Source organism: Tachypleus tridentatus, unplaced genomic scaffold (genome assembly GCF_004210375.1).
Source record: "Tachypleus tridentatus isolate NWPU-2018 unplaced genomic scaffold, ASM421037v1 Hic_cluster_2, whole genome shotgun sequence".
Lineage (NCBI taxonomy): Eukaryota > Metazoa > Arthropoda > Merostomata > Xiphosura > Limulidae > Tachypleus > Tachypleus tridentatus.
In genome coordinates, this window is record NW_027467782.1 from 37,359,976 (window position 1) to 37,385,406 (window position 25,431).

The 25,431-nt window shown below is 32.4% G+C and overlaps 1 protein-coding gene across 1 annotated transcript; it reads left to right on the forward strand.

Annotated features, from left to right (window-relative positions):
* The first annotated feature begins 507 nt into the window (after positions 1-507).
* Positions 508-17,882, forward strand: LOC143242942 (anoctamin-2-like). The gene is made up of 11 exons (XM_076486554.1): positions 508-655; positions 2,675-2,786; positions 3,767-3,821; positions 8,529-8,626; positions 8,900-9,045; positions 10,014-10,166; positions 11,603-11,655; positions 12,654-12,832; positions 14,708-14,813; positions 15,632-16,330; positions 16,521-17,882. Exons 2-10 carry the CDS (start codon positions 2,722-2,724, stop codon positions 15,791-15,793), a joined length of 1,017 nt encoding a protein of 338 aa, XP_076342669.1. The 5' UTR covers positions 508-655; positions 2,675-2,721; the 3' UTR covers positions 15,794-16,330; positions 16,521-17,882.
* The last annotated feature ends 7,549 nt before the right edge of the window (positions 17,883-25,431 follow it).

Genomic DNA, 25,431 nt, shown 5'->3' on the forward strand with positions numbered 1-25,431 from the left:
AGAAATACATTTACAGTTTAGGTGAATTACAACTTCAATACAGTGCATTATGTCATATCAACATATAGCAAGAATCTTACATTGAATAGGTGGAAGAAACAGTTTTAGGGAAGGAAAGAAGCATCCTCCAAAGCCATCCAGAGGACACACCTGAAGACAAGAAAGTCAAATTTGGAAAACTGATGTGGGAGACTGAGCCAGGTATACATTTCACCCAGATAAGAAAGATGTGGTACTTATGGAAAAACTGGAATGTAATGAGGGCTATCAATCTTCATTAGAGAAGAAAAGTGAGGGCATAAAATACAGTGGAGAGTCTGAAGGAACAACAACACTTGAAACAGTGCAATGGATGACCACAAAGATCTATTTTCAAATGCAGTCTGTAATGATTCACTCAATACAAAGGCATGTGGTTCTAATCCTGTTGCAGCAAAATGCCCTTCAACCTTGAGATTATGTGAATGTTGTAAAGTGATTGTCAAATCCTGTTATTTGATTAGAGTAACCAAAGAATTGGCAATAGGTGCCATTTCATAGTCTTATCAGTTTAAAGTTAGGGATGGCTAGTGTAGATGTTCTTTCTGAAACAACTGACTAACTATTAACCTTTTCTAGATTTATAGAAGAATAGCCACCTTCCTCACTGAATTGGGTGAGTTTTACTTGTTTCTAATATTGGCAATTCCAAATGAACATAGGTTATTTTGTATGTTTTGTTCATCATTTTGAATAACAAAATTTAACCAGAATCTGACTGCAAAAGTTCTTATCCATATTTATTTTAGTGCTAGATAAATACTGTTGCAGTCACACAAAGTTTATCAGAATAATTTATACATCTTGAAAAAACATATACATTTTATTGGTGAATAAATCCAAATTATGCACACTTTTCAAAATAGAACTTATTTCTTTAAAAAATTAATTTATGCCACATTATGCATGTTATCTGAATTTTTAATTAACTTTTCTGTTTGTACAGAATGTATTAAAATAACATTAGAAAGTAATTATGTAAAGTATATTGAACATCACTAACAGCACACTTTATCACTTTACCAGTCTTAGTTTTATTATTGATCATGTCTGAGTGTTTTGTTAAATAAACTAGTGGGTCAGTGTGAAACACAGTAAAGTATATTTAGTTGCAATACCATATAGTCTTGTGATCAAAGCAGTGAAAACTGTTCACATTGCTAACATATATATGCAGAAATACATGAAAAATTGTATAGTATTTATATAAATATATTTATGATAATTTTAAGGTTAGATGATTATTTGTAACTTTTAATTTGGTATTATGTATTTGATTTGATGACAGTTCATGATGAAGAACAGTAAATATCATATACAGTGTACAGGGATACTGAAAAGGAAAACTTGTAAATACACATTTTTAGAGGCAAGCACAATATGCAAGCAGTGCCATGGATATAGTATTTTTAGTCTTTACATAAACATCAACATGTTAATATGTAACTCAGATTGTCATCCTTTCTTGATTAGAAATACTTTTCCAGTGTGTTTTATATTTAGCATACAACAGACTTGTACATTCTACTAACAACTTGCAACATCTTGTGTAGATATCCATAATAAATTCAGAAATATAGTGAACATTCCATCTGTAATATGGCATTTGTCCAATAAACCGACCCCATGCATTTTATATTAAGGATATATGTGTGTTTCAACATAATTTTTATAAACTTGTGTATGAAGGCTACTAATAAAATAAATTTTAAAATATGGAATTTTATTTTGAGATAAAATCATGTTACAATAAACAATAAAACATCTCTTGTTAATGCAGTCAATTGATGTAGAGATATTACATAAATTGGCTTCAGTACTGCATGTTATATATTTTAAAATTGTCAAAGATTACTAAAATGTGTATAAAATTACCATAAAAGATATTTCCACTGTAAAACTAGAATGTAAAGCTCTTTTTTTCTGTTACAGTATGGAATGAAGTCAATCATTTTGATTTAAAATTAACTTGTGTTTCCTAATGATTTGGCTTGAGAAGTAGTTCGTGTTTGCTAATTCATGGAAACTAGTGTATCTAGACCACAACTGTCTTGATCAACAGTCATTGGTATCCTACTTCTGACAACAACAACAAAAAAATGGTGGAGGCTAAGATAAGGCTTAACATTTATTTAGATCATGGACAAATTAAGAACAATACGGAAAATTCGTCTTCAGTTCCTATGATTTGTATTTTATTATGACTTCCTCTCCCTCAATACAAAAATATTTGACCGTAGTATTTCTAATTACTCAAAACTACATTGCAGAAATATCTTTGCTCCGTGTGACAGCAGCAGAGTCACCTAAAAGCTGGACCTGAACCAGACGTAGAATGATATTTATAACTATGGAAAATAATGAATTTTGTAAATAAGAAATAATTCACTTTCAGACAGAAAGATATTTATACTCTAAAGATTTGATTTGAAGAATAGAACTTAATGTTTCACCTAAGAGCTCTAAAAACCTCTGACATGATGGATGTTAAATGAGGAGTTTAATAGTATTATCAATTGGTTGTCATTAGTGTTAAGGTAGTTTATCAAACATTTTTTATTTATGTCAACCTTTTTCTGTATGTTAATATTCTTTTTGTAAAATAGTAAATACTGTTCTGAAATATTGTATATAGAAATACATCGCACTCAAAGTGATTATGAAAATAGTTTGACTTTGAAGATGTACATGTTGAAGTTTGTCAACTACTATTCATCAGTTTTTTACATTGCATTTTTTAAAGGAAGGTGAGTAATTTGTGTTAAAATATGAAATGAAGTTGTTTACAAAAAAAGAAACAGTGAACTCAAAATAAATGGTACTAAAAGACAGCTGATAATACATAGTTATAAAAACTAATCTTTCAAGTTGTTTTGTAGACTAACTTATTACTGTTCATAGAAGTGTTTAAAAATCACATGTAACATGATTTTTGAAACATTTTAATGTCTGCATGTGTAGGTTGAAGTAGATTAAGTTGTTGAAGCAATGTGCTAAACTGTTGTATTTACCTTTATGTGTTCATTTTTTTCTACTTTTGTTGGTTTTTAGTTTTTAATACAAAGATATTATTACAATTCATATGTAAGAAAAATGTTTTAAGCAATAAAAACAAACTTGTAACACCATAATAAAGGGTATTCCCTTTCAAATTCAGATTATAGGTAACTAATCAAATATTGAAGCACATTATTTTTTGTTCATTAAAAATAAACTTAGCATTATGAGGGCCCTTTATTTATAAATATTGCAGATAAAATTAATGTTTTAGCTGAATAATATAATTTATTGATGTACAAGTCTAAATATAACAAGCTAAAATGTTTTTTACATTTATTGTGCTTACAGTGAATTAAATGGTCATGGAAATTTTAATAATAACTTATTGAAATGGCATAGAATTCTTTATTTTTTAAAAATGTCCTAAACTTGTACTTCTTACCCCAATGACACAGCAGTATGTCTGCAAACTTACATTGGTAGAAACTAGGTTTTGATACTGGTGGTGGGCAGAGTACAGATAACCCATTGTGTAGCTTTGTGCTTAATTACCCACAAACTTGTGGTTTTACCTTTGAGATTTTAGGAGACTTAAAATGAAAAAGGACAATGGAGAAAGTGTGAATAGTTCATCAATACAGAATTGACTTTTTTAGATTTTATTTTTATCTTTATGTTACATGTGAAGAAAGTTGTTTATGTTAAAATTTATCTTTTGATGCAACAGGTTTGTTGGGTATCCAGGACATTACAATTCATTGTTTGGATATCGACAAGAGGAAGTATGTATAACATTGTCAGTTTTTTTGTTTTATAAAAGTTCAGATGTTAAACTGTTATTTAAATTTTCTTTTGTACACAGTTTATTCATAGTACCGTATAATAATTCCAAAACATACTTAACATCTGTTGACATTGTAGCTATTTCTCAATATCCAGTGTCATTAGCTGCTCGGTCCAGTGGTTCTTTGAAGACATTGTGTCGGCTGGTATGTGGAATACTTCTATTACACTCCTATCTTTTTGTTTACATGATCTGGCCAATTTCTCTTCTGATGGTGTCCCAGTACTTCCTGTATATTTTTTTACCACATCTGCTAAGCTTTTACCAGAAATGAGTATTTTCCTCAATCATATACTCTTTTATTTTTTCAGGGTCCCTTTATTTTCATGGTATCTCATTCTGGGGTGAGTGCTTCTGAGGCAAGTATGCTTTCTCTTTTTGACTTGATACTAGCAACTACTTTCATTATAATTACTACCACCAGTATGCAACAGGTTCTGTCAAAATGAGGTGCCCTGTAAGATCATTTAGGCACCTACCAGATGATATTATCTTATTGTGGATTGCCACTCATGGACATTCATGAATACAGCTAAAAAGGATCTTGCTAATCTTCATATTGAATAAATTGTGATTGATTTGCTTTGAAAAAAATGTAGGGAACTTGATTCCCCTATTGCACAGTTTCCAGAGCTCTGTTTTTCAGGTCTCCCAGTGCATTTTAGCACACCAGGCTGTATTAGTGAAGCTTGAGAATCTGTGGCAGACAAGAGGCTTTTCCACCAAAGTTTTTGAGTGTGTTCAACCACTCTTGGAGAAGAGGGCAAAGTCAGGGGTCCTCCTTCTAGGGTTTCTAGATGTTTTTTTTCATCTTTCAGAAAGAGTGGCTCCAGCCTTCCTGGGAACCTATTCATAAATTTGGTTCATATTTTGCATACAGTTATCTAGTTGGGGAGTGCAAAACCCTTCTCTTTGATCAGTGCCAGTTTTGGTTATCATTTATGGAGGTTGGTTCACTATATCATAATTTTGAAACTAAAGCAATTCCATTGTAAGTCCTTGGTTGAGTGCAGGTTCCACATGATTCCAGGGTTAAGTAGAATACACCTTATCCACTTGGTTAGAGACTGAAAACAAATGTTCATAATTCCTTACCAGATGAGTTCTGTTCATTTGTTGAGTATGACATATGGGATCCCATTATTCCTAGCCTCGGGTGTTACCTTTTGGACTTGTTAAGTGTTGCTTACTTTCGTGTCGTTATTCTGATGGTGCCAAATGCAACATTCTTTGGTTACATGTTGGTATCTAAAGTGTGTGTGTATATATACACATATAACATTGTGGTCTGATAACCATAGCCAGCAACATGGGATATAGGTACTACAACCCCTTAATTTCAACCCTGAGCCATAGAATCTTGGCTGTCTGGTCAGGGTGGCCTACTTGATGATTATTCATATTCTGTTCTGCCTTTGATTTAGGAACAAAGCTCCAAGTGAAGAGCATATTTTTCATAGAGGTAGGGTGTAATTTCCACACTCTTGTACCACTTTTTCTCTTGGTACATTCCTGTTCTATACAAATGCTTTGTGTGTGGATCATGCCTGCACTGCCCCCTACACTTTTATCAATGTGAGATTCTAGCTAGAGTGTTGGTGGATGGTAAGTATTATTGGAAACAATTTTCAATTTAAGTAAAATGTTAACTTTTATTTTTAGATAACTTTAGAAAATAAGCCTTCTAGAGGCTTTTAATTTCTCAGTAATCTTGTAATTTTTAAGAAACTAAAACTGGAATGTAATTGTCACTTTTCTGTTCTTTAAGTCATAATAAATAACATCATGTTGTTGTTTGCAGTTTATTATTTATAAAATCCTACCTTTTTATTTACTTTTGCACTACCAAAATAATTAAGACAACTTGCCATTTTCAGACTTTCATTTATATCTCCTGGTAATATTGAAACATGAATGTTGTAAAGTGTCTTTAAAGTTGATATAGTCATGTGAAGATTGTATGCAAAATGGTGGTCAGTTGGCCAAAATGGCCATTAACTTAATTAACTTCTAAATACGTAAGGATATTATGAGTTAAGAATTTAAATAATAAGTTAAAAAGTAACTGAAACATTGAAGGGAATATTTTATTAATAATTGTGTTGTTTGTTCTTAGTTTAAGTTGAAATTTGCAAATAGGATTTGATTTTATACTGTATCTATAAAACTAAATATGTTCTATAATTAAGGACTTTTGTGATTTTCTTTTCCAATGTTCTTTTTTTAAGTTGTCTCTTAGACATATTCAAAAGAATTTTTGGTTTTTGAAATTTTATCCCAAGAAATTATAAGTATCCAGCATTGTCACTGTGTTGTAGAAACAACACTAAACATAAAGCATTGTAAAACTATCTCCAATTTGCACATATCATTCAGTGTTGCTCAGACCTGTGTTTAGGCCTGAGTTTTATTGCTACTAGCAGTAGTATAGATCTAGGCTTAGATAAGATCCAAGATCAGTAATAATTATTCATTTATACACAGACAAATGTAATTTAGATTAGAAAGTAACATACCTAAATTACTTCTTTCTTGTTCTAACAAACTGCATTTTGATATATGTACATAAGCTCCCACATGACCTTACTAACCAGCACTGTTTGAGGTAATCTACTTTACACAGACAACACTGATCTATGACCTACTTTATCAATATGTATATGCTCAATCTGAAACCTGGTTAGACAATGTTTTGCTCAATAACATAATAGCAATCAGTCAAATAACTATAAGAAGTCCTGTATTTGCACTGGTATTTGGGACCTGAAGTCATAAATTCATGGTAAAAAAACATGAAATCTTGATTTTTATTCAAAGAACACTTCCTGTTGGCTGGGAAAAAATAGCAATATTAACCCTTTTTCTGTAGACATTTTTTCTGTACATGTCTTAAGGTTTTAGTGAGTTACATTCAAAAGTTGATTAAAGTATTTTCTTTTCATGATATACTAATAAATAAACTCTGAAAACATAGCTCTTAATCCATATTTTAATAGTATACAAGTTTAAAGATTTTACTTTCAGAAGGCAATATTTAAAATAAAAAAACTAGAATTTTCTAGTGTAAGAATTGTAACATTTTCTCTCTAGGCCTTTTCTTCTCTAATTTATTTACCACCCCTCCAAGAAGTAGAAAATGAAATTTAATGTAAATCACTTATTATTATATAATTTCACTAAGGCATACTATAATTTTCATAGCGTTTGATATTATTTGGTTCCAGAGACATGAAATCAAATCTATCTTGCCACACCCACTTGTGACGTCCTCTTTATTAGAAATTACCAATAAGTGTTTAAGCCACTCAGTTCAGTATTACTTAAAAACCAATAGAAAGCCGTGGTTTTCATCTGTCAAGTGATTTATCATATTGCAATGTTTCCTGTAAATAAAATTCCATATTTTGCTTTCAATTTAACCTTGATTGCCATGGGAAATTATTGTTTAAAAATAGAAATATCTTTAGATCAGTTAGGTTAGATTGAGTAAAATAAGTACTACTGTTACTACTAATAATAATAGGCCTGGCATGGCCAGGTGGTTAAGGCACTCGACTCGTAAATTGAGGGTGGCGAGTTTGAATACCGTCACACCAAACATGCTCGCCCTTTCAGCCGTGGGGTCGTTATAATGGTACAGTCAATCCCACTATTTGTTAGTGAAAGAGTTGGCACTGGATGGTGATGACAAGCTGCCTTCCCCCTAGTCTTGCACTGCTAAATTAGGGACAGCTAGTGCAGATAGCCCTTGTGTAGCTTTGCACAAAATTAAAATAAAACACACCAAAAAACACACAAACAAAAAACTAATAATAATAGTAATATTTTAAAAATGTTCATGAGTAGCTCGTGCATAATGGAATTCAAAAGCATAGCAAGAGCTGCATATTTGTCACATGATTTACAACTTATTAAGGCATGAATAGTAATTAGTTAGGGGTTATAAAGGCAATAAAACAATAACATTTAACAATGTATACACATACACACACTATTATGAGCATAAAACTATTTAGTATAAACATAAGTAGTTTAATATCACAATTTAAAGTCATTCCAGACAGTCATTCTTCACTGCTTCATGGGTTACACCAGTAACAAGGATTTAGGTTTAGATATTACAGAAAAAGGTTTGAAATTTTTGAGACTAAGAAAAGTATTTTTAAGCTAAACATGGAAATCAACATTCAGACTAGCAAACAGAAATTCTCTATTTATTCATCTATACATATGTAAGTATTCACAGATACATTTTTAGTGAAAATACTTCATCAAAAAATATAATCTTTGGTGTGCAAAAAACTTTTTATGTTTACTTAAAGCCTGCCAAATGATGTGAATACATTGTAATACTATAACAAGCACAGAATAATTGTTAGGTCAGTTCCTGGGATTGAGCCTGTCATGAGAAACTTAAACTATGAAGAATCAATCAAAGTTTTTCATGTTAGTCGCACACATTCTTTAAATTTTGAGGTTTGAAACATTATTTTTTTGGACCATTTGATCCTGGGCAAGTTATTAGTGCTCTCACTCACTAACTTGTATCTTATTGTACTTTTCAGTCTTGTGTCCTTTCTGAGATATTTTTTAAAGTGGTATTGCCACAGTAATTTTGAAACTGTTTTTCTACATTTCTTTCTAGTGTGGAACAGGAGGGTGTTTGTTTGAACTCTCTTTGCAGTTAGCTATAATTGTGGCAGGGAAGCAGTTCATTAACGCCGTGGTGGAAATGGGTGTTCCGTAAGTTTTTTAGTTAAAATAGACATTTATTGTAATAATTTCATGTAAGAACATTTTCTATGACAGTTGGCTCATTTTGAGATATTAAAACTGTTGTACTTTTTTTTTCAAAAAGTGATTTTGATATGTTCAAGATTCATAGTTTATTAATGTTCAGTCAAACATGTAGTATGTCAGATTGTATGTAAAAATTAAACTATTTATACATTCATGTCAACAACAAAAACTGATATTATTTTAAAACTAGGTAAAAATATTTTTGTATTTATCTAGATGGCTGTTACGGGTTTACAAGAAGTGGTCAGTGCATAAAAAGGGTCAGTGTGCTCATGAAAACCATGCACCCACTCAGTGGGAGAGTGACTACAACTTAATAAACCAGGAAGAACTGGGTCTTTTTAGTGAATATCTTGAAATGGGTAAGGCTTAAGTTTAAAATAATGATGTGAAAATAATTACATTAATAGATACATATGTTCTACATAAAAGTTGAACAGATTAAAATGGTACTTTTTCCATGTCTGTGAAAAATGTTAGATCTTTAACAATGACCTTGTAGTTTGTACATCATTCAAGAGCCTTAAAATCAAGTTATTCTAATTGTAGTTAACTGAGTAACTGACTACTATGGAAATGAATGAAATATAATTATTTTAAGTATCTCCAACGTAGTTTAAAATACTTTTAGATATATAATGTATAATTAACAGTAAAGATGAAATGTGTGATATGATAATAATGTATGTGAAAACGTAGTTGGAGCAGCATTTAGAATGTTTTGATGATGTAGAAATGGATATGAATTGTGTTTATTGCTTAGCCTGAAGGGTTATAATGCTAAGATTAAACATTTGATTCCCGCTGTGGTTATGGGTCAAATTCCACATCGTACAACTTTGCATTTAACAAGAAACAAAGAAATTTTTTTTTAATGTTATGGGTTTCAGCTTGTTTTTCAGAACAGTTTAATGTATAGAGGAAACATTTATTGAATACCTGTAAAACAGCTACACCACCTCAATGATTAGTATTTTTTGGAACAGCCATTTTAAAGGTCCTTGTCTGTGTTTTAGTTTGTTTGTTTTTTAAATGAAATATTATTAATATGCTACTTGATTTTGATGTTAATGTTTCTGTCTTGACTTTCATGTTAAACTAGAAATTAAATCTCGTATTCAACCACCTTTAGACCTGAATCAACACCATAAGGTTAGAATTTCTGTGTAATAAAGTGTGATACTTCCAAGGAGTCACCACATGTATTATTGTTATTGTAGTCCACGAATTACATTAATACATTTAACTGTCTAAATCATAAAAAACTTCCTCAAACATTAAATGTACAGTTCAATTAATAAACGTTTCTGTAATTTGTTCCCTTTTCCAGTGTTGCAGTTTGGATTTGTCACAATTTTTGTGGTTGCATTTCCTCTGGCACCATTATTTGCTTTAATAAACAACATCACAGAAATCAGGCTCGATGCTAGGAAGTTTATCACTTTCTTACGACGACCTGTTGCAGAAAGAGTTAAGAACATTGGTGAGTGCACAGTGTGGTGAATACAGCAAGCTGTTTAGTTTTAGTCTGTTAAGAAGAAAGTAAATTGACAATGTTACATATTTTTTATTTCAGACAAGTCTCTGATTTATTATGTTACATACATTATGTATTATTGCTCTAAATAATCACTACTTTGAATTTAGTTGTTATTTAAATGTTAGTATGTATTAAAATATGATATTTCTCAAAAGATTGGCATGTACTGTTCTCTATTATGACTCAAATATATTAAAATATGCAAAAAGAAAAACGTCACAAATTATAATTATAGTTATTACAAATTAGGGTTTAGGTACAAGAGTTTTAGAAACAATACTGAGTTTTATATATAATCTAAAACCCGATATTTTATCGACAGTTCAGGCCCATAACAAGCAAATTCAATCCGAGTTGAGACTGTCACACATCACTTAAGCTGGCTATCTTGTATGGCTTTGCACTGATTACAAACTGACTTTTTTCAGGGATGCTATTTAATGTCCTTGTAGAAAAAAATAATATCCCAAATTAATGTGTTGAAATTGAATGGTTTGTAATGTTCAAAATCTACTGCATACCTGGTTCCCAATTTTGTAGTTTTATGATTAATTAGTGTTAATCACAATAATAGCTTCTGAGGCCTATATCACACTGACTTTAACTGACTAATAATATTATTCCTGCTCTTGGGATGTTGGTTTATATAGTATATTGTGAGTTTCTAGAATATTCACCAAAGTTGGAAGATGCTAGTGTTTTCATAAAATAAATAAATATTAAATCTTACTCTTGAGATTCTTCTGCAAATTTCAAGAACAGATGGGACTTGTGCAATACACAGCCAACAATATACATCACATGCAAAAAAGGAAAACTATATTGAAATAAATGTAGGTACTAAAACAAATGTATCATGGTAAATCTGTTAGAAATCACAGTCTGAAGCTCTTAAAATGTAGACAATAATGTTGTGATACCCAACTTCTTTGTGACATACAAACACTCTTCCATTAACTGAGTGAGGACTGTCATTAGTAAATAATAACAATCATTTGACAGTCATGTGTGAACCAATCAGTTGTAAGAAATATTTGGATTTTAGCCTTTCAGGTATTTTCATTATGACATTTCTAGTTACCCAGATAGTGAAGTAATCTAATATTCATACTTTGAAGTTTGTTTTATTTGAAACCTCGATTTTTTTACACTAAATATACAGAGAAGAATTATTAGAGTTAATTAATAACTCCTGATTAGTCTTTAGTGATAAGTATTAATTCATAACTTAGCTGAGATATATATAATCCATTCTATACATGAATGTAATGTTAATGAAAGAGAATTGTTTTGTAAGCAAAAAAATAATAAAAAGATTAGACAGTAAAGTTATTGAAATATATTCCAGTTATCCTAATAGGTTGATTCTATTTTGATAGGAATATGGTACAGAATTCTTAATTCTGTTGGAAAGATTTCTGTCATCACAAATGTAAGTACAGAGAATTATGAGCAATGTTTGTACTTGTACTTAATACTAACTGTTAGTAATATCACATACATTGATTACAGTGATAAAGGAATACTTCATACGCATGTATGATATTAGAGTGAGACACCTTAAGAATCATTATAAGTGAAATAAACTCTTTGCATTTCCTTTCAAATTTTATCTAAATTATGAAATTATTTTGAGAAACGTTTGATGTTTAAGGTGATTATTAAATTAATGTAATTAATGTTATAAGTATAGGTCAGTTCCAAAACTGTAACTTAATATGATCTCTTTTAGAATTTCTGTGTACTTGTGTTCTTTCTGCAGTGATTTTCTAAAGCACCTTTAGTGGGTTTATAAAATACATTGATGTGATTTCTTTTTGTGAGTCAGTTTACAAGTTTACACCTACTGACCATTGGTTGTTATTAATTAAAGACGAAATTTTGTGCATTGAAGAATTGTCATGGTGTTGATCTATCACAATTTTGATGTGATATAAAAACTTAATTGTTACTATTATGAAGAGACAGGAGTTTATAATGTATTACATATTGATGTCAATAGAAACAATAAATTGTTTTTTACCTTTCTGATCACTTGAAGTACAGTGTTTTACTTTATTTTGGAATTCTATAGTATAATAATTCTATATAGTAAATTGATGTTCATTTAATATAAAAGTAACAATGTCATAAGAAATTTAAGATGAAAGTGCTATTATTTTCTGTTCTATCAAGCATGGTTAGTGATGCAATAGACATTTAACACAGTGAATTTTATTATAATCCACAATGTCAAACCCAGTTAACTGTGTACTATGACGTTTACATTTGTGAATATTTTCTTCTACATTGTCCAATATACTTAATGGTGTGAAACTTAATAATGTTTGCTCTTACACAATCAAACTAAATAATATTACAGTATATTATTTAAGGTGAAAGAAAGTGTGTTATTTTCTGAACTGTTAATTCTATATTCTTACTTTTCAGGCACTAATTATTGCCTTTACATCAAGTTTTATAGAGGAGACATTTTATAAAGTTTTCATTTCACCAGATGGGTCACTGAATGGATTTCTGAACTTTACTCTGTCAGATTTCAACATCAGTGACTTTCCTGGTGATTTGAATATTCTTTCTGAACCTGACACCAGTGTGGAATACTGCAAGTAAGTGTTAATTTTTGTTTTATTGTTTCAAATTAACAGAGCATAGAAAACAATGTATGTGTGATTAAGAACCAGTGTGGTGTCTCTTTAACCCTACTGACGTGAGACATCAAAGTGAACAAGTTACAACCGTTTTACGTAGATTCAAACTTTAACCCTATTGACATGGGATATCAAATTGTGCAAGGTACAACCATTTTATTGAGTTAGTTTCAAAGTTATCATCCATGAAAGTATTTTTCATCATTGCAACAACATTTTTACCACAATGAACCAGATTCAAGGCAGTTGAATGCAACATGGTACATTTGGCATGTATAAGTTGGTGGAAATGATGCCTAGCATGCAAAGATAGATGGGTACAGATGATGTCTATCATGTTAAATGTATGGGTGGAAATGATGTCTAGCATGATCAGACATATTGGAAAAGATATCTGGTATGCGTAGATCTTTCGATGAAGGTTATGTCTCGTATGCATAGACATATGGATTGAAATGATGTTTGGCATGTGCATATATAATGCTGTAGGTGATATCTAGCATGTGTAGATATATGGGTGGAGACAATAAAGGGTTGATTAAACTACTTAAAATAATACATATTATTAAACTTGGTACAACAAGATACTTTATAACTTAAATATTAGTATTACATAAGATTTAATTCTTAAGTTAAAAAATGAATATACTTCTCTACACAATCTGGTGATGCTCTGACTTTTCATTTACAAATATTTTTTTTTCTCTCCTCTTGTGAGGGTTTAAGATTGTTCAACCAATTAGAAACATATATATAGCAGATACTAACAACTCAGAATATAAAATTTCAACCCAAATGACAAATCCTTGTATTATCTTCTGTTTTCAAGAAATTTGTGTAATTCTCATTTATATTGCTGTTGGACAATTGGTTGTATTTATATAACTAATAAAAGAGTGTATTCTATCCATAAATCAGGCAAGTTTCTTTTTGTTTCGGCAGTCAAAGCCAATACTTCACGAAGCTAGCCTGATGGGTTTCGACAAAAAGTGTTGCTTTGAGTAGTAATTAATTTGTTTTTTGTTTTTTTATAAACCTAATTGTAGGTTAGTTAGAAATAACAGTTGTTTTACAATTCTATTCAAGTGCATTATGCAATATTTTTTAATGTAACATAATTATTCATAGTACTAAACAGAAATTTTATTATCCTTTTATAAACATTAAAAATAATCACAAGAGATTTCATAACATTCACCATCAGTTTTATTTTTTATTCTGAAAGAAGTAACATTTGTACAAAACTTTAATACATTTTTCTCCGAGGAAGATGAAAGGATTGTTTCTAGATTCTGTTTTATGTGCAGTAAAAAAGTTATACATCTTCAAGAGAGAGAACTTTACTGATTTTATCTTCAGCAAAATTTGAATCAACTACATCGACTCTCTCAATGACTGTATTTCAGGATTGATACACAAATATTGTTTAAATAAAACACAATAGAATTTGAAGAGTAAACCCTTCGATGATGTTATTTCTTTTCTGTTGGTACAAATCTATTAATATTTCCCAGACATCAGAGCCACAAAATTCCAACAACATCTCCTCACTCAATAGGATTTCAAAGGAACTTTTTTGGAAGAAAACTATAGAATTAATTTCTAACAATTTGATATTGCTAACAAACTTGGATATTGCTGTTCATATAAGAGCACAAAATGTACTTAGCTGTTTAAGTTAGAAAGTTAACTTTATTTTAAAAAACTTGTCTGAGTACAGATAACAATTTTAAGGTATAGTTAAAATTTTATGAAATGCAAAACATCCACTATAAAATAAGTTGTTTAAAATGCTGGCTTCTATTTTAAGGTCATTTTATTTCATGGTTTCAGGTACCAAGACTATAGAGAGCCCCCAACAGCAAGCAACAAATATGAATATAAGACGTTATATTGGCAGCTGGCTACAGCTCGCTTGGTTTTCGTTTCTATTTTTGTGGTTGGAAACAATTTTTCAAATTATAGATCTTATTTTTGATTAAACTTAATTACATTTGCAGTTTATTTTTAGTTTATACTAAAATAAATCAATTAACAGTAGCTTTCACTTAAGGACATAAAATACAACCTTCTTTCTTCAAAGATAGAATATATTTTAAATGTTAATTGTAGAACTAACCTGAGACTTTATTTAACCAAAGTTTTCAAAACAAATATAAAGTGTGAATAGCTTTTATTAAAACACCTTTTATTTGTAATTTAAATTTTTTTGAGGAAGCTAAATATATGTTTAGGTGTACATAAACCCACAGAACCAGTTGAGAATTGCTGTATTAAATTAACTTCAAGGGAGTTGGAAACTTTTTAACATTTACTGAGACTGAAAATGTATAAACATTATAACTATGTTCAGTTGTTTTTAATGAAGCAACATAAATAGAGTATAAAAGGTAATACATTTTAATACAGCCAGGACAATCCTAGAATGTTTTAAAAGTTTCAGTAACATTTACTAAGTTATCCTTCACAAAATGGATTGATTAATCATTTTGTTAATAAACTATCCTTTTTATTACCCAATTCTATAAGTGTTAGATTTTTTTGTGGCTTCTGTTCATCCAGTAGAATGTTTTTCTTATTATGTAGCACTGATACTGTTCTGAATGACTGTACATGCTCATTAGTAATTTAAGAAGACTTCATGATTTAATCATTGTTCATAAAGTTTTATAATCTGTATTGGTTAAACAGTGTTATGTAAAAGGATTATGTTTTAAAAAACTGCTCCAGTGAAACTTATGTTTTTCCTTTTTTTAGTGTCTTGTATTCATCATGACAACTCTAATTTGTTGGTTAATACCAGACATTCCAAAGTCTGTGAAACTACAGATTAGACATGAAAATCACATCGTCAATGATGTGATTATTGAAGAAGAACTGAAAAGAGCAAAGTATCTTGGAAGGAGAGAAACACCATGATTTTAGAACATCATTTCACAGATTGGTAATATTTAAAACTTTGAACAAGGCAGAGTTTTTTTTCTGTTTAAGAGGTAAGTGAACAGGTTGATAATAACATCTAATCAAATATCTATGGTCAGTGAAGTCCAACAGGGAATACAGTTTCCATACATATATGTGCCACAAGAACAAGTACGTTTTAAACTTTGCAAAAGTCTATGTTATTTAGAAAATTTCTTCTTTCACTTAACATTTGATATATTGCAACCTCAAAGGTCAAACCTTGTTAAATCTTAAACAAATTATTTATTTTTGTTTATATACTTAATGTTTACACCATCTTGGTGACAACAGTTTTAAACTGTCTTGTATTATAACATTGACGTTTTCTTTTGTTGAATGTTTATAAGTACTTAAAATCTTTCACGTATCTTTTAGAACAGGTGTCGGCAACCTTTTAGGTCTCGGGAGCCAATCTGAATTTAGAACAAGAATACTGCAGGAAATCAAAATAAACACTTATGTTACACACACACACACTTAATGAAATACTGTGTAAGTAAAACTAAAGAAAATGTAAATTGATTATTATATTTACAGTGTGTTCTTTTAATGACATTGGTGCTGTTACATAGTTTTGTTCCTTTCCCTGAAGTCTGTTTCACAATTTATTAAATGTAATTTCATATTCAGTTTTCTACTATTATTACTGAGCACGTTTTTTTTGGTTTTTTTTCTGATTTAGGAGAATCTCTGAATACACAGGTAGAACCAAACATTGTGAAGATGATACTATAGAAGTGGAAGACCATTCCAGAGTTGTAGAATGAAGTAATATGCCTGCTCCTGCACCTTGTTCAAGGTGACGTGCCATCAGAATTCTAAAGAACAAGACTTGAACAGTGTTAACAGATCAACAACAAATGCTACAATCTGTTCCAAATTGTTATCAACTTTGTGTATGAATCTCAAACTTGTGTTCAGAGTTTGTTTCAGAAACACCATTGTTAAGATAATGTTTACTCTTTGAACTGTTTTAGTGTCTCCACAATATTAAGTTCCAGTGTTTTAAAATAATGATAAATCAGGAATTAAAGTTTTTAATTTTTACACTGGTCATCACTTTTTAAATCATTGTTAAGTAGATTTAGTGAAAAAAGAAGCTATGTTTTTAATAAAGATCTTGAACTAAATTTTGTTCAGAGGAAATTTATCTTAACCTTCCTTTCTTTAGTTCAAAATTTGTCATCTATATTGTTTTTATCAGTGTCAATATACGTTGGTTGTCAGTTGTTTTTTTTAAGTGTGCTGTCAAATTATCAACAGAAAAAAATTCTTGAAATGATTGTAACAAAGAGTACACTAAAGTTATTTGATTAACTCAAAGGAAAATTCTTTAAAGTTAATGAAAACTTCAGTTTATGAATTAGTACTTACTGTTATAAATGTGTGCATCATTGAAAAATAGTGAATATTCACCTAGATGTATTGGATACAACTTCAGTTTTTAACAGATTTGTGTTTAAGTATGTACTTGTCATAATCCTTTAATAATAATTTGAATCACTCGTTAGGGTGAATGAAAATTTTAAAGTAAATAAACACTAGTTTATTTGTTTCGAATATTTATGTAACAGCAACCGCCCCTAGATTTCAACTGATACACTAGAGGGAAGGAAGCTGCTCAATAACACCCACCGTCAACTCTCGGACTATTATAATTACATCACTTGACCGTCAGCTTTTAGACTATTATAATCAAATCACAAGGGCGCCAGCTCTTAGACTATTATAATTACATCATTTGACCATCTGTTTTCAGACTATTATGATTACATCATTTAACCATCACTCTTACGGTATACTGAAAACCACAAAGTGTTTGCGCGATTTGTTTCTGCAATGGGATGCGAACCACGAATCCACAATCCAACACGCTAAGTGCTAAATCACGTCCTGCCCAGAGAGAACGAGCGAGCCACATAAGAGTAAAAATGTACTTAAGTAAAGACAAATGTTGGAAGAGAATTCTTCTTTAGATACGGTGTGTTTTGTTTACATTTATATTGCATTAAAATATTGTAAATAAATTGCATGTATATCAAAACTTTGTGTTCTGATGTCATTTGTGTTATTTATACGATAAAACTTAGATCATCAATCTCATACACTGGCACAGTTTTCTTTATTCTTATACAAGACGGTAGAGTACGTTTTGACACCGGAAATCCGATAAATATCTTTAATGGTTTATGTGCAATATGTGTGTTTCACACGTCTCACGCTACTGTTTAAAAGAGCAATATTTAGAATGTGAAATTATATTGAAAATTGCTTCGGTCACGGATGACGTTATTCACAGTTCTTGCTCCTAAAGGACAAGAAAGGATGTTTAGTTACGTACAGGAGAAAGTTATTCGTCAAGAAGAAAATGACCGAAAAAAAGTGAATTGATTGTCTGCCGAGAAACCACGATAGCTCAAAAGAGAGTTTCAATATCAATAACAGTGGTTGTACACGCACGACACAACCTCGGACATGCGCATTTTATTTCGCAGAAGATGTTTATCTTCTGTTTAATTACAAAAGCTTAAAGAAATTTAGGTGTATGTTTATTTGACAACACTGGGAAAAGTCGGCTATTTCTATAATTCGTTTTTGGTTTGTTTGTTTGTTGTTTTTTTGACGAACTTTAGAAACATTTTTATCAAAAATCTAACCGCATCTTGACCATTTGGCACGATCGCGAAATCTAATATAAGAATCAGAGTACTTTATTTCTATAATGGAGTTAATGTGGACAGCATTACATTCGAGAAAGTGGCGCCACAATAAAGATTTTCTATCAGAAATTGGGTCAAAGATCAAACTGTTTCAGGTCAACACTACATTCCAAAAAGGTGGTGCGGTGATACAGATTACCTATTAGAGATTGGGTCAAAGATAAAATATTTCGGGTCAACACTACATTCGAGAAAGTGGCTCCACATTCGAGAAAGTGGCTCCACAATAAAGATTTTCTATCAGAAATTGGGTCAAAGATAAAACTATATCAGGTCAACATGACATTCGAGAAAGGTGGCGTCACAGTAAAGATTTCCTTTTCGAGATTAGGTCAAATTTAAAACTGTCTCAACGATTTCTGCTTCGTACCGCCGTTTCATTTCTGTATGAGAAGTTGAAGTTTAACGTGATCATAAAAGATATTGTGTAGAAAAACCCAGACTAACTTTCGGTTGGGACAAGTTGTTTTGTTGAAGACTACAGCAATAATTATGATCTCCACGCCCCACAGGTTTATAACCAATGTCACTCCCTTGAATTAACTCTCGTAACACTCAACAAGCGTGTTAAGGCGTGCGACGTGTAATCTGAGGGTCGCGGTTTCGCATCCCCGTCGCGCCAAACATGCTCGCCCTTTCAGCCGTGGGGCGTTAAAATGTAACGGTCAGTATTTGTTGGTAAAAGAGTTGGCGGTGGGTGATGATGACTAGCTGCCTTCCCTCTAGTCTTACACTGCTAAATTAGGGATCTTCGAGTAACTTTACGCGAAATTCAAAAACGAACCAACACTCAATACTGTTTAGTTTAACGTCTAGAACAGTATAATTATTCTTAATACACTCCAACAAATAATATCAACAAAAGAGTGTCTTTTAGAGCTCAACCTGTGTTATAGCAGAAACAATCATATTGTAGTGTCTTTCAGAACAATTACTGGTGATTTTAACGGGCGTTTTGTATTAGAAACTTTTTACAACAAACGTGAGCAAACGTCGTAATGTGTATTATTGTAAATATACGTTTTACTCAAGCACGTGAATATTGTATGCGTACTCTCAAGTTTGTGTATACAAATATTTCTACAATAAATTTTAAAAGTATAATCACTGCCGTATAACTCTGTTTTTCATAAGGAAATCAGGAACGTTTTACCGAAGATTAAAAGAGAAGAGAAAATGTAATATTTCGTTTTTAAAACAACATATTTTGATTAATGTGTAGCTACGCCTTCTCCGACCTCTTTCGTTTAACTTTTATTGCCTTGTAACTAGGCCTGTTGCCGGGAGTGTAGGTGTGTCATAATTATTTTGTTCGAGTCAAAATGTTGGTTGTATTTCTGTTTGTATTTATTATATGTGTGTATTGCATGCGACTCCCACGTGGTTAATGTGGTATCCTAAACTTTGTGTTAAGTCTTTTACAGAGAGTTTTCGTTTTGTTTGTGAGTATTGAATATAATGATCATGCGGCTTGCGCTTCTTATTCCCCAAGAAATCTTTCCCCTGTGAAAAAAGTTTGGAGACCCCTGAGCTAGAAACAAACAGAAATACAACCAACATTTTTATTTGCCAAAAGGTTGTCAAAGAAGGTGGCATTAGCAAAAGCAATTGTCACATCGCACATAGTGAGTACACATCTGAATTTCACTAAGCCGCAAAAAAGTTAGTGAGATTTATAAAATTGGCGTTTGGCTTTCAAAATATCTTCAATTTTCGGTTCTGAATTGCTATATCTAATCATTAGAATTGCTTTCAAATGTTCATCAGTCAACCTTGATCCAAGTACCGACTTCACACACTTCATTTTGAAAATGCTTGTTCACAGATATAAGTTATTCCGCACATTGATGTCATACCAGATTCGAACTGCTTCAGCTTTGGAAAATCATCTTCAGGTGTGCAGATGTAAAATACAAAAAGTTGTCTCTCTCTGTGCTTTGCTTTCAACACGTCATTTCCTTGCAAATCGATGACCTCCAGCTGAAGTTCCATTGGCACGTCATCAATGACACAATCAAAAGGATTTTGAAAAGGAGAATGTCACTTTCGATTCTGTCGAGATCCGAAAATCTCTCTAAAATGCTTATTTAAATCACCAATAATCTTTTCTGAAACTTCAGGTTAACATCTTCTGTGATTCCAGCATGAAACTCATTGAAACACTGAAAATGAGAGAGGTTTTCTCCTTCCAAATGTGCTTCAAACAATGACAGCTTTCTCCGAAATCCTTTAATGATTCTATAGAGATCACAGACAAAGTTATTCTCCTCCTGAAGTTTCAAGTTCAATTCATTCATGTGGGATGTGATGTCACCAAAATTGACAACCAAGTTGGATCCGACAGAAGTGGATCGGCTCTATATTTCTCGATAAAAAAATATATATTTCTCTTTTCAGCTTATAAAAACGAGACAAGACTTTACCGCAGCTGAGCCACCTCACTGCCGTGTGATAAGGCAAGTCACATAAATCCGAATCAATTTCTTCAAGAAACACCTTGAACTGGCGATGATTAAGTGCAAGACCCCGAATGAAATTCACTGCAGAAATGACTTGTTTCAGTACGCAAGAAATATCTAAGTCTTTTCTACAGAGTGCTTGCTCGTGTATGATGCAGTGTATGAACAGAGCGCTTCAGAGTTGAAGATCTTCCAACTGTTTCCTGATCAGACCCGTCTTTACTCCAGCCATGTTTCTTCCTCCATCAACTGTAACACCTCTAAGCTGATTCCACTGAAGGTTATAGTCTTGCAAAGTTTTATGCACTTCCATGAAAATGTCTTCTCAACTTGTTCTTCCGTGCGTGCTGCAAACTGATGCCAACTCTTCCGTGATCTGAAAGTCCAAATTAACTCCACGAATGAACACGAGAAGTTGTGACGCACTCGAAAGATCAGTAGACTCATCCAGTGCCAGAGAATACCATTGGGAGTTTCTTGCTTTTTGGCGTATCTGTAATGCGATGTTTTCTCCAAGTTCTTCTGCTCTCCGTACAACTGAAGTTGCTGAAAGGCTGATACTTTCAAAGAAATTGTCTTTTTCAAGACACAGCTCATTTGCTGCTTCCGTCATACACTCTTTGTTGAAGTTGCCGTCAATAAAAGGTTTTCCTCGCTCTGCCATCCTATGCACTATTTTGTAACTTGTACGAGTGACAGATTTATTTTCAGCAAATTTTCTCGTGAAGAGATTCTTTTGAGATTCAAAAAACACGTATCATGGATTCAAATTTCTCAGAACGGAACTTCCTGAAAATTTCAAATATGTTGATCGATGTTTTGTTTCATAGTGACGCCAAAGATTGTACTCTCTTAAAACGGCAACACTTTCTGTGCATATCACACAAGTAGCTTTCTGTTTTCTTGTTTCCACAAAGAAGTGGTTTTCTCCCCATTCATCATTGAAAGCATGACACTCAAAGTCCACTTTTCTTCTTTTAAAAGCAGTCATGAAAAAAAAACAGGGTCTGAAAATAAAAAACACAGAGCGCTGTGAGAAAAGTATTGTACTGGTCCAAGAACGCACAAACAAAATATATTGAAACGTACCTTTGGCACGAAACTTACCTGAGAACGAGTTTTGAAAAGCGCATAACCAGACTACTAAGAGAAATGAGCTTGCTGAAGCGGTAACCCAAGCCCGCTGAATTTACAAGACGAGTCGATGGGACGAGGGTTAAGTCTGTACTTGTTTTCGAAATCCTAATGCTTTTATAGATACGTGCCTCGATATGAATAAACGGGCAGCAAGGACGAAAGAAGAATTTTCCTATTGGTTAAAAATGCGCGTGACAGCCTTGTTTCTTTTTATCATAACGTCTTGTATTTGTCAGCTTGAAGCGACCATCGGTGTGATTTATTTTGTTATGACAGTCGGACATTTTAATTTCAAGCGGCTAGCTGCTGGCGGGCCGGTCAAAATTACCTCGAGGGCCGTAGTTTGGTGACCCCTGGCCTGCAACATTCAGTTTGTTTTTCTTCTCCATATTTGAGGGTTAAGCAATTGAAAAGTCGAAAGTTTGAGCGACCATGATACTAAAGACGTTCCTTTTTTTTTTTTTTTTTTTTACGGCTGAGGGTGCTTTATAAGTATGATCGTCGATTACATTGTTCGATATGATTTTAAACAACATCTTTATTGCGGAGGGTGTCGACGATTATTTGTCTTTCCTTTCTCGTGATTTGTGGGCCAAAGATAGAGACAGCTGCATTCTTTGGCGTTTCTCACCTGGTCATTAAGATTCGTGTTCCATAGGGAATTTCAAATTCAACATCAATATTTTCATGCTTTCTTCCATTAGTGAATTTATTTATTAGTTGGATATTTAATCAGTTCCAAGTCTCTAACCTTGTATTCATTTCTTTTGGTATTCTAACATTTTGTTTGTGATCTCATATGTTGCAAAGTGCTCTGTTTTTAATTTTTCACATTCCTCAGATTTATTCATGACCTTTTAGTTATTTTATATATTTTTATTTTAAGACGAAAAATAAATAAAATCATTGTTCATCAGTCACAACCGATCAACAATAACAATAAGAGGTGCTTCAATGTGTTAAAAGTTCAGCTGTCTTTACCTGTCCATCTTCCTATCTTTATCATGCTGTTTTCCTATCTTTATCTATCAGCCTGTCTATCTTTACCTCTTAGTCTTTGTGTCTTTATCTACCGGTGTTCCTTCTTTTTTATCTACGCGTTTTCTTGGCTTATCCAACAGTTTTCCTGTTATTGTACACCTGTCATCAAGGTACTGTTAATATAATCTATAAGTGTACTCACCCATTTCAGTCTCTTGGTGTTGGGCTTCTCTGTGTCACATTTTAACGATCCACAGAAGGTAAAGTTACAGTAAAGTGTGAATGTTGTATTATGTTCTATTTAATATTATAGAGACAAGTTATGGCAGTATCCGTGTAACAACTTAAATAAATGTTTTTCTTTTCTTTTCGAGTTACGAAGGGAGAAGTGTAATGAGTAGGAACAACTGTGTTAGAATTGAAACAACGTTCCAAACGAATAGTGGGATTGGCCGTCCAATTATGACGCCCCACTGCTGAAAGGGCGAGCATGTTTGGTGCGACCGGGAGTCGAACCCGCGACCCTCGAATTACGAATCGAACGCCTTATCTCACCTGGCCATGCCGGACCAAATCTGAAAGAAGTCAATTGGTTACAGCGACCCCGTAACAATAAAATCTTTGAATTACAAAAAATAATGAACGACTTAAGGCTTGGGCACCGTATGTTTGCGTTAGGCTTAAAACTAATTGAATTATGAGCCAAGGATAGAACCAGAAACACACACATACACTTCATGCTGTATGAACGTGCAAGACACACTTGGATGTTTTCTTATTCTGAACATTGATAAACTGGTTGTGACGTACAACCTTTGATAGTCGTAACCGACAAATTAATCAGTTGGGTGAAGACAGACTCTGCTCGAACTTTGTTTTCTGTTTAAGTTTTCTGGCTGAATACTTCCCTCGGTTTGTTTTACACCACATACAGAGAATAATATGTGGTTAGGTTTACAGATATGTGACAGAGTTAATTACATCTTAATACAGTAAAGACAGGTTGAGAGGATTACTGTTAAGTCAACAGTGAAACAGCTGTTTCCTTTTGGTTCTGACAGACAACATAACGTATGGACGTTTAAAAGTTTAATATTGCAACGATAAAAGACAAACTGAGAACACGCTTAAAGTTTGTATTTATGATTAACTGCTTATTTTGAACATTAGTTTATTCAGAACCGAAATAACCAGATGTAAAACTGAACCTGTCAGGATTGGAACCTTCGATTCTCCAGAGACGTGGGTTAGAATACCGTTTGATTCTAATTTCGCACCAAGTCAGATTTTTGGAATAAATGAATAAAACGTGCAAACGGTTCTGTTTCCTATTAAAGTATTTATATTTTTAAGAAAGCCACCAAGCCTAGCCGTCCCTAATATTGAAGTGATAGTCTAGAAGGTAACAATTAACTCAACACCACCTACCGTCTACTCTTGGGCTGCTCTTTACCAACAAAAGCGAGATTGATTGTCACATATAACGCTCCGAAGGCTGAAAGGATGACCACGTTCGAGTACGGGTTTCGATCATGTGACCAGCAGATTGCGAGTCTAGGGCACTAACCACCAGGCGATGCAAAGCCAGCTAAGGGATGCACTGTCACTCTTATAACGCACCAATATATTATAGTGTAGGGAATATTTTACAGTATCGCGCGGAATCGAAGTAGATTCGATAGCTCCAAAATCCAGAGATCTACTAGCCCGGACTCAAAATCTAATAGAAAGAGTTGTAAAGTAAACTATTATGATATGGGGAAAGAGAAGGTTTACAGTGACGTAATATTAAAATGACATCTGAGTATCTGAAGCCTGGAAAATCTAATAACAATCAGCGAGTCTTACGGGTCGAACAAGCGTATGTGTACATTAACAAAAGGGCATAAAGTTAGGTAAAATACTTTTCCTTTACTGACACGTGCATATAAAGTTCTTCGTGAAGAATGTAACCAGACCCTCTGTCAAGTAATGAAAGTGACTTAGAAGCTGTGGGTAGAGGAAAAAGTAACGTAGACACTTTCCATTATCCGGCTGTAAAACAACAAATCGTTGTTGAGTATTTTTAGTTTATGATCTGTCTCAGTATGGCAGCAGTTTGAAAGTTTAAACAGATTTTATCGGATGATTATTCAATTGCAAAATTGAAGCACACACACTGTGTTGCATCTGATAGTTGATTACTACAACTGTAACTTTTTAAACGTACTATGTTAGTTCCTTGGGTTGAGTATTTACAAGTACAGGTTTGTAACACATTGTGTCACTTCATATTTTTGACTATTATACTGTCTGA